Raw genomic sequence first — 10,336 nt, forward strand, 5'->3', positions numbered from 1 at the left:
ACACGGGTCATGTAGGTTTGAATCCTCTTTTTCTTTTGGCTTGTCCCATTAGGGCTCGCCACAGCGTGTCATCCTAGATCAGGCGTGTCAAGCAAATTTTTATCACGGGCCACATTGTAGTTACGGTTTCTGTCAGAGGGCTGTTATGACTGTGAAACCATAAAAATCGTCTATCACCTCATCATATTGACTCGTGACATTTATGACTTGCTTCTGGAATCAGAAGTCAAGGGTAATGGGTTTTTCAACTATTGTTGATGTTTGGTAATGTAAAAAATGCTTGCTTATGATTTGTGATGTGACAATTTGAAATTTCGGTACAGATTTGAACAAGAATCCCCGAAGTTGACAAACATCATTTGCCTTTGCGGGGCCCCATAAAATTATTTGGTGGGCCGGATCTGGCCCCCCGGGCCTTGAGTTTGATGTGTGTGTCTTGGATGAACGCATCTTTGTTTGGCACAGTTTTACACCTAGTCTTCATTTGAAAACATTTTGTGTTTGAGTGTGTAGTGTTTGACTAATATTTACATTTGTTTGATGATGAGAAACATTTCAGTGTGAAAACATGGAGAACAAAAACGAGTGGGCGAAGGCTTTCACCCTCGTGTGACTCCCGTCCACTACGCGGCAGCATTGAGCCCCGCTTTTATAGACGAAGAAGAAAAAGCAGGATGACGCCCTTCGTCCATTGGCGATTTACATCCGGGAGGCGGGGCTTGTGTTGCTGAGGCGCTTGTGCTGCTTTTTCGGGGGTAACCAATGCCTCGATTTGCTTCTTTAAGCCAACCTTCCAGATAGCATCGATCAAAGGCAGAAATACAAATCCTGCATTCGTAAGTTGAGAGTATTTGCTTTTTTTTATTATGGATATTTGTTTTTATTCATGAAGCCATGTCGCGAGAGTTGTAATAATTGCCAGTGCCCCTCACGTAATCATTTTATTCGAAGCGTAACTACAGTTATGTCCACAACTGTGGCTTTTTGTGACGTTCTCTTTTTGCCCACCGAGTTGAATGTTCGCTGCTCAAAAGTTTTCCTGCTGAGTAGGCGACACACCCAGCAGTGCTCTTGCTTTATGGAGCTCTCATGTGATGTCCCCTTTCACGGTGAATGTGAATTGCAGAAGCCACCATTCTTACTTGTATTCGTTTAATGCCAAAGACTGCACGGATGTCAAGTTTTTGGTTGACCCTTAAGAGTTTAACGTGTAGGCTAAGAAGTCAGCTGGAGAGCACTTTGAGGTTCCCATTCTTCATTTGGTCGTTTGATGTGTACAGTAGCGCGAGCTTGCCCGAAGGAGTGTGGGCAAAACAAAAGAGGACCATCACGGCAAAATAGGGGACGATTTACATCTAGGGATGGGCTGTAACTTGTACTATTCAACCCAAAATAAACAGATCTCATAGCTCATTCTAGAACTGATACTTTGTAATAATGCTGGATAGATGAGTCCGCCCCCCCCCTTTTTTTTTATCTTTAAAGCAATCTTTCCAATTTTGGAGAGGCCCTGATGGGGACTGTGTGCCAAAAACTGTAGACCACCAAAACAAGTTCAATATATATTTTATCAACTGTAAACATTTTCTACTCAAACTTTTCAAAATATCCAGCCATCCATCAATTCATTCATCCATTTTTTTCTGAGCCGCTTATCCTCACGAGGCTCACTTAACTTATGTAAACCCCTTTCAAAATATGATCCCTCACAAGACAATTCAGCACGTATTGTTCCAACACATGCTCCCTGAAGCTTGATGTTAAAAAGTGAAGTAGCCTAATTAAAAATATTTATATAAATAAAGTGACCACAGGAAGTTGTAAAGTGTTTGTCCACTCGTGTTCGTAAGTGTATTTATTTGTGGCTTCTTTTCCACTCCTTGATCGTATGTTTTTTTTTTTTTTTTTTTTTAACTTAGGAGAGGTTCAGCTGAACAGAAAATAAAATGGATGGACTTAAATGCTAGTTATTTAAATTCATCTTAATTCTGATGGATCAAGTGGAAACTGAGAGGAATGAGGAATTGAAAACAAATGGATTTTTTTTTGTATGGGATTTGGTGTATGAGATGAGCCCAAAGTGGTCCCACAAAGTGGAAAAATTCTTTTTCTGTTTGGGTCCGTATCGCAATGGCTTAAAGGAAAGAATTTTGCTTCAATAGATCCATGACTCTTTTGAGGTTAGCCACAACTGCTTAGTGATGGCATACTCGACGACAAGGGATGTCCTGCTCAGCAAGTTACGTCTGAAAGGGGTAGGCAAATAATTGTTAGCTCTAATTTTTGTTACCACAAAGTTTACAGTGCATATAAAAGGTCTACACACCCCTGTTCAAACGTCAAATTGTTGTGTTGTGAAACAAATAGACCAGGATAAATTCTAACATTTTTGTACTCATGTTAAAGGTCCACTGTCATGAAATGCATGATTTTTAGTTTGTTATTAATGAAAAAAAAAAAAAAAAAACAGCAGCCGGTATGAACCCAGCCGTTTTTTCACCACAAATCATGACTTTGAGTATATGGCTTTTTGCAACTCCCTGCATGAAAATCCTCTTGAGGGATTTGTTTTTGACAAGAAGCAGGAAGTGACGTACAGGGCAGTAGCGCACTCAAGCGGTCTCGTCTGCTTCTACTAGTTTTACCTGCTGGAAGGTAGCTCGTTGTTCCTGCGTGTTAGCCAAAATCCCGGCTTGTTGTATTGCTGGATATTGCGCGAACACTCGGGAGGATGGATTCGCTTTTCATACTTTTCCAAAAGATCCGGTTCGTTATGAAAAATGGATTGCACGGGGGGAAAGGACGAGCGCTTTGTGGGTTCCAAATGACAGGTAGGTGTGCATGCAGCTACAAAAAAAAAATAGTTGAGGGTGGGGGGGCTGTAATGCGTAAGTCAAGGGTGCTAAATGTGTTGATGTGCACATCGGAAGGCTTCGGTGCAGCAGCCGCTGAAGGATGGCCTCCGCAGGCCTTGTGAATCGCCACCGGCCTTGTCGACAAAGCCTTGTCGGCCGGGGTGGCTTGTCGTGGCGCTGGGCCACTGTGGCTCATCTCCGCCACGGAAGTGGATCGGACGGGGAGGTGGTTTGGCCGTGATCCGCATATCATCTAAATGTGGCCCGAAACAAGAGTAATATTGCTCTGGACACTTCACTCGATTGTAAGATGTTCTCTTCTTTGAAAAGAGCTTCCGTGTCAGCAGGGGCCTGCTCGTCTCCCATAATAAGGTCCACTGCGTGTTTTCAATGGCGAATGTCCGGGGTGACGTCACGGGCAGTAGATGCAGCCAATATGGCGACCCACTTGGATGTAGAATAACACTCGGGCAACCCTGCGCATGGATGACTTGTTCTCCGCTCATATTTATTTTTTCGCATAGACATTGAAGTGAATAATGTTCTATGTATTTTTCATTACAATATCTATTTTAGAATGTTTATAGGGATGACATTTGGGCTTTAAAGGGCAGCCAGAGGAGAAGGGTACAAAAGTAAGGGTGTTTGTCGACTTTTAATAACAACTGTCAGTGTGTTTTTCTAAATCCCCCCTTTTGCTGTCTTCTGTTCTCTGACTAAACCTCTTGATATAAGCCCTTCCATTTCCAGGCAAGCGTGCTGCACAAAAGTTAAACTCGATAATGACAAGTACATCTGTCGTTGAATTCCAAGGGAACATTGTTTGAATTTTCGTAAAAGTTGCAACCACACCACTTTTCGTGGACTGGAAAGCGACACGATTAACGTTATCATTGCACTCGCCCTTTTAAAGCAAAACCTGCAAAATGTGTACATGGGAGCTCGAACAGAGTATACAACATGTCCGCTTTTGCTTTTTATAATGAGGCCAACAGCTCTGATAAATACCTAACGGAAAAATTTTGGGTGGACTTCATCCTCTCCTGTTTCATGTCAGCGCCATTTACAGAGGTCTGTGACTGGAAAAAAAAAAATCGGGAGAAGACTTTTTCACATGAAAGGGGCTACGAGCCAGGCCCTCATATCCAACATCTGTGACCTTTTACCCATATCTTCCCCCCTAACAGTTCATGTTGATGTAATGCGGCAGGCTTTACAAAAAGAGGATCAAATGATTCATAGCTGAGAAATGATGGGAGAAAACAACCAGGCTTGATGACTTATGCTTAATAATCATGTTGGAGCAGCTTCAAGGAAGTCATGGTGTACCATATCATGTTTTTATCACTTTCTTTTTTTTTTTCTTCTCCTCAGCATCACATATTTAGTGTGGGGTGAATGCTCTGAGGTGGCTGGATTTCTGTTTGTGTGGCTGCTGCCTGCTTTGGTCAAAGACTCAACTGTTTCCATCCTCTGGTGTCGTCATTAGTATGCATTGTGCGATGTTCTTTCAACATTTCCACCTGGTTGCTTTATGGGAGACTAACTCATGCTTAATATTCTATTATTACGTTTCTGCTCGATTTGCCAAACTGGCAAATACATTTCAGAATAGCGCTCGAAAGGGTAACAATGGTTAAATTGAGAGTTTCAGGTTTTTATTTAACCATCACTGGACACAAACTCAGTCAACCTCCTAATTTCAAATGCATTTGCTTGCAAATATTACAAACATTAAACTGCACGTGTTGAGCTGCCGTATTTCAGTTATGTTGGTTCATTGTGAGGTTTACAAAGGCTGTGGTGCCTTGAGTTATGAGTTGCTTCTTTGACCCTGCTTGTAACTCAAAACACTTGCATCTCAAATCATCTTTCCCCATTGAATTTTTGCAGAGGGTAAAGAAGTGTTGCTGCACCATTTGTGTTCAAACCACGTTATGTCTTTTTTTTCGTAGGGTGGGGATGAATTGTTCATTTTACAGTGGTACCTTAACTTACAAGTGTACAAGTTTTTTTTTCAATGAGTTGGATATTTTATTGGTGATGTACTGTTAAAGTGAACCACATCATACAGAGGTGTTTACATGTAAGATGTGTTCACCTCCCCTTTATCACCTATTTGTTGTCGTTTATTCTTGCCCAATCAAATTTTTTTTTTATGTATTCCTGGTTAGTTTTTGCAGGCCTGACAGCGGGGTTCATGTGTGATGGAATTCCATCATTAATGGACACATCTTGGACTGTCTAATCCACCCAAAGGCTTACATGATGTACTGACTTCTGGAGCAATTGCCTATTTTACACGGTCTGCTTTGGCAGCACGCTGGCTTGCTGTTGTTTCGTCAGTATCAGCGGGGGTCCCCACATCTTGCATCACCGCAAAAGTGGGGAGAAAGCTGTCCTATTTTTTTTTTTTTCCCCCAAAAGGGAGTCTTGATTAAATCCCGTCGTCCGTGCTGCATAGTTTTATCCATATTTTACGAGCTCAGCAGCACATGTAGTCTCTGGACCCCCTCAAGCTCCCACTCCTATTCACTAACCCGAGCAACATGCAACAGACCCATCTTGCATATATAGGTCAGGCTATTTACACATTTTCCATTGCTCAAATAGAAAGGACACAACATTTGTATTGTGGAAAAGTCCATTGGAAATCCTCAAGCAATTCGCTGTATCGTCTTCCCTTCCATGTTTTACATATGACGGGTTTATTTACAGTGTTACAAATTTCTTTGTGTCTGCCTGTGGAGATGGGTCACGTTTTAATGATTTATGTCAAGACCTTCCTCCCATCTGCCGCCCCGCTCCCCCCATGTATAAATGCTGAGTAGTAGACATCCTGTCTATCAACCATTTCGTTGGCCTAATTTAACAAAGGCAGGAAGGACACAATGTGGACTGACCTTCCTGATCAGGCAGGTTGGAAAGTTGATGCCACATCCTCAGCATCTCTAGTTGGCAAACTCAACTTTTGTGTTCACCTAATAATGCAAGCCACGTGTGCCCAAGGGCTTTTTGGACAACTTTGTATGCTGTTGGCTGATAATAGCTCACGCTGATTGCGCTTTTGGTCAGTCGGATACTTTTCTGTGTTTTCGTATTCTGCTATTGACTACTTAGTGCTTTGTCTTGTTTGGGGATTTGTCTTTATCAGTGTCAAAAATTGGTGAGCAGTCACAGGGAGAATTATTTTAATGTTCACTGTACAGTGGTGCCTTTTAGGTGCGACCAACTTCCATTTTATCAAGATGGGAGCCGTCATTGTCTTATTTTTATTTTTTTTTTCCTTTGCTGGCGTGCATAAACTCGAGATACTAGTGCTGAATGGTGGTAGTGCAGTTGGGGGGGAAAAAACAGGCTTTAAGCTGTTTATTGCCACTCCCTGTTGAAGTTTACTGTCAAATTAAAAAATACAATAGAATGTTTTGTATGTCCAATAACTGCAAAGCTTTGTCTTAGATACATTTGTAGAGTAATGCTAAGAAACAATTTTTCAAAAATGCCAAAGATGGGCAAATGAATAACACCGGTGTCGTGATGTTATAGCCCTTCAAGAAAATATTTGAATGCAAATGGTGGCGCAAAACATGTAGATAGATTTATTTAGCATGGCTTTTCCATGTAAGTGGTGAACCATTATTCAAAATGTTTTGAATTATGAGCGTGGTCACAGAACCAGTTGAACTTTTTCACCGGCCAAATTGAAAACTTATTTTTCTTTTTTCTCCTTCTATTCTTTTTTTATATTCACTGGTGTAATCTTCATCTTTAAAAGTCACCACTACAGTGATTATTGGAGATATGTTTGAATTGCAAAAAATAATGTTTGTAAGCTAAGCGTATGCTTGTTTCTTGATAAACTGTGTGGGGGTTGGGTGAAAATACCGTAATTCCCAGCCTGCACAGCGCACAGAGTACATTTGTAAAGGAAATACCATTTGTCACATACATACGCCGCAGCTGTGTAAACGCTACAAGTGCCCACATTGAAACCCACATTGAAACACGAGATATTTACAAAGAGAGGCGGTACACAGAAAGAATTTAATGCTAGCGCGGCGTGGCATGCTAATGCTGGTGCTCACGCTAGTGCTAATACTAATAGGGCCAGTTAAAATAAGACATGCCAGTAACACAGCAGAACCACGGTAGCGCAGCGCTAACAGGGTTGGTAAAGGTCTCATTCTTACCTTTTCCGCTCAAGTGCCCCCTTGCGGCCGTTAGAAAAAATGCACAAATTAGGCGCATCACTGCATAAACCACACTGTTGAAAGCGTGTGAAAAAAGTCGCAGTTTGTAGGCCGGAAATTACGGTAATTTATCTCCAAAGGGGGGTGCTGCAAGAGAAAAAAAAAAGTTTGGGAACCAGTGATGTAATGCATCTTAAGATATGGAAAAGGGGTCATGTTTTGTACATAAATAATATCCTCCGTAGCAGGCAGGTATTTTCAACAGTATATGAATCTCGTTGGCCGGCTACGATGGAGGATTTGGAGGTTAGTTAAAAGCAATTGAGTCTGACCTTTCATCCTCTCTGGCTTGAACCCATATTGTGGAAAGAAATTACTCCCTTCCTTTTAAAGAGGCCGAGCTCAAAAGTATTTGGCATGAAGTCGTGGAGGCTGTCTTGGAGCAGCCAGTGACTGCTTCATCACACCCCATAAACTGGATTGACTTCATAAAACTGTACGATTCTGGAGTTGATGCCAATCAAAGGGAAGCTGCTCACGCTACCCATCTCCCCGGCCGGTACCGAGATGGCCCATCATGGTGTGTTTTGAACTTTCCTCATCCTTCACAGGTTTGTGTCAAGAGTGCCGCGAAGTCTTTGTGTTTGAGCGCGAGCGAGGGAGGCAAAGACCACTCCGACGATGGCGACTGGTAAAAGTAAAGGCCAGAGTTCTCTTGCTTTACACAAGGTGATCATGGTGGGCAGTGGCGGTGTGGGCAAGTCGGCTCTCACCCTGCAGTTTATGTACGATGAGGTAAGTTATGTTTTTTTTTTTTTTAATTGACAATTTCAAATGGTTTTTGAGTTGTTTGAAATAGCTGGAAACAAAATGACGTGCGAGACTGGCTCCCATCAAAAATGTTCCATTCACGTTCCCTCTTTTGACATCAAAAGTTAGGAAAACACAGCATTTTTTTTTCACCAGATTGAAAAAAAAAAAACTAGCATGTTATTCATTTTCTACACTGCTTATCCTCATTAGTGTGCTGAATGCTCATATTAGTTTGGCAAAGATTTAAGTCGGATGCCTTTCCTGACGCAACCCTTTATCCCGTTTATCCGGACTTGGCACTGGCCAACAGAGTGCACTGGCTTGTGCCCCCCCCCCCCCCCCAGTAGGGCTGCATTATGATATGGTGAATGGATTTTTTTCCCCATTTTGGCAGTTCCAGGTACAATTTGAAACGTGATATTAAAAAAAAAATGACAGCAGAACTGAGAACAAATATGCGTACAAGTAATTCAAGTCAAATTTCCTTTAAATAAGAGAAAATAAACCACTAATATCCCCCCAAAGCTGACATGATATAATTTATTAATTGTCGAGGAGACTAATAACCAATATTTGGAGGAAATACTCATTTGGAGTAAAATAGTATAAAAAGTAAAGTAATCAATTAAGTCATCAGCCATCCAATCATTTGCAGTTTGTGGAGGACTACGAGCCCACCAAGGCGGACAGCTACAGAAAGAAAGTGGTCCTGGATGGCGAGGAGGTCCAGATTGACATCCTGGACACGGCGGGCCAGGAGGACTACGCCGCCATCAGGGACAACTACTTTCGAAGCGGGGAGGGCTTCCTGCTCGTCTTCTCCATCACCGAGCACGAGTCGTTCGCCGCCACTGCCGAGTTCAGGTGCGGGACGTCTGAAAAGTTTTTACCGTGCGTGCTTTGAAGTGGACTACAGCGACCGTGCTTGCTTGTGTGTGCCGACAGGGAGCAGATCCTGCGAGTAAAAGCCGAAGAGGACAAGATCCCGCTCCTGCTGGTGGGAAACAAGTCGGACCTGGAGGACCGTCGGCAGGTGTCTGTGGACGAGGCCCGCGGGAAGGCCGAAGAGTGGGCAGTCCAGTATGTCGAGACGTCCGCCAAAACCAGGGCCAATGTCGACAAGGTGATTATTCTTAATGCACGCGCACAAATATAAACACCCGTCCGTGTAGCTTCAATTTTTCGATTTTCATGCCTGGTACCATTTAAAGCTTTATTACATCATGAAGAAGACAATACACAACTACAAAACATTGGATTCCTTTATCTTATTTGACATTGTGTAATTGTATTCCCTGTGATTTTGGTTGTTCACAAGAAAGACGGGATAATTGGTGAGGTGTCATTTGGGTTGGCATCATAATATTTGTCCAAATGTGTACCAGGCATTAAAAATGAACAAGAAAGTGAAGAAGCAAGGACGGGCCAATCATTTTAATAATTTTTTTTTTTGGTCTATTACGGAAAGTTCAGACACACATGCAGAGAGGCTCGGCCCGGCCCTAATGTGCTGAGCTGTCCGCTTTTGTCGTTTTTCGCTGCAGGTTTTCTTTGACCTGATGCGCGATATCCGGGGGAAGAAAATGTCCGAGAATAAGGATAAAAACGGAAAAGGGAAACACAAGAAGAACAAGAAGAGCTTCAGAGAGAGATGCTGTCTTCTCTGAACACGGACTTTAATATGCACAATAATACAGTACAATTGCCCAATTTATTTTTCTTGCCATTTTAATTTAAAAGCACATTTTATAGCCAGTACATGGTTTCAACCACCTAATTGTTGATTCATGCCATCAAACGGCAACATCGGTCATGACTAATGAACCAAACTTCATCTCGGGAAGTCCCGTTTCTTTTTCTAGATTGGGACACTACCTTTTATTTTGCACCACTGGGCTTTCACAATAACAGTGCTTGTATTTACTTTAATAATCTTAATCTACATTATGGATCGTCTCCTTATTTTACTGCAAACGAACTCTGCTACTGTCTCACGTTAAACCAAATTCACAGCAATTGTAACATTTTTTTAATATTTTTTTCCCTTTTCTAGCCATCAGTGAGAACATACATGGCCAAACGTTTAAGTCATATTTTTTGTTGTTGTTGATAAGGTGCTCCTCCATGTTGATGTCTTTTTTTTTTTTTTTTTTTTTTTACCCTTCTTAAAGCTTAAAGTTTCCTATGACAGGTCTAGGAAGTTTGGAGATGATTTTCTTTGTTATTGTTGTTGAAGGACATGCACTACAGCTGATGTTCAGGGGTTGCCACTAAAATGTTGTAAAACTATCTGAAAAAAAATCCCAACTTTTTTGCATCCATACCGATGTCTTAACTATTTTTTTAATCTAATCAAGTGCCACGGAAAGACTTTCCCAAAGTTCTTTGTGATTGTCCTTTTCCCCGCCCACTACTGTGAGTCTACTTTTAATTCTGTGCTGTGAGCATTGCTGAATAAATGTTTTTATATATGCTTTA

At 41.8% G+C, this 10,336-nt stretch overlaps 1 protein-coding gene across 1 annotated transcript; it reads left to right on the forward strand.

Moving 5' to 3' along the window:
- The first annotated feature begins 699 nt into the window (after positions 1–699).
- Positions 700–10,336, forward strand: ralba (v-ral simian leukemia viral oncogene homolog Ba (ras related)). Its single transcript, XM_061841416.1, has 5 exons — positions 700–836; positions 7,657–7,840; positions 8,514–8,722; positions 8,804–8,981; positions 9,403–10,336. The coding sequence occupies exons 2-5, from the start codon at positions 7,727–7,729 to the stop codon at positions 9,523–9,525; spliced, it is 624 nt and encodes a 207-aa protein (XP_061697400.1). The 5' UTR covers positions 700–836; positions 7,657–7,726; the 3' UTR covers positions 9,526–10,336.

This window comes from Syngnathoides biaculeatus, chromosome 14 (genome assembly GCF_019802595.1).
Source record: "Syngnathoides biaculeatus isolate LvHL_M chromosome 14, ASM1980259v1, whole genome shotgun sequence".
Classification (NCBI taxonomy): Eukaryota; Metazoa; Chordata; class Actinopteri; order Syngnathiformes; family Syngnathidae; genus Syngnathoides; species Syngnathoides biaculeatus.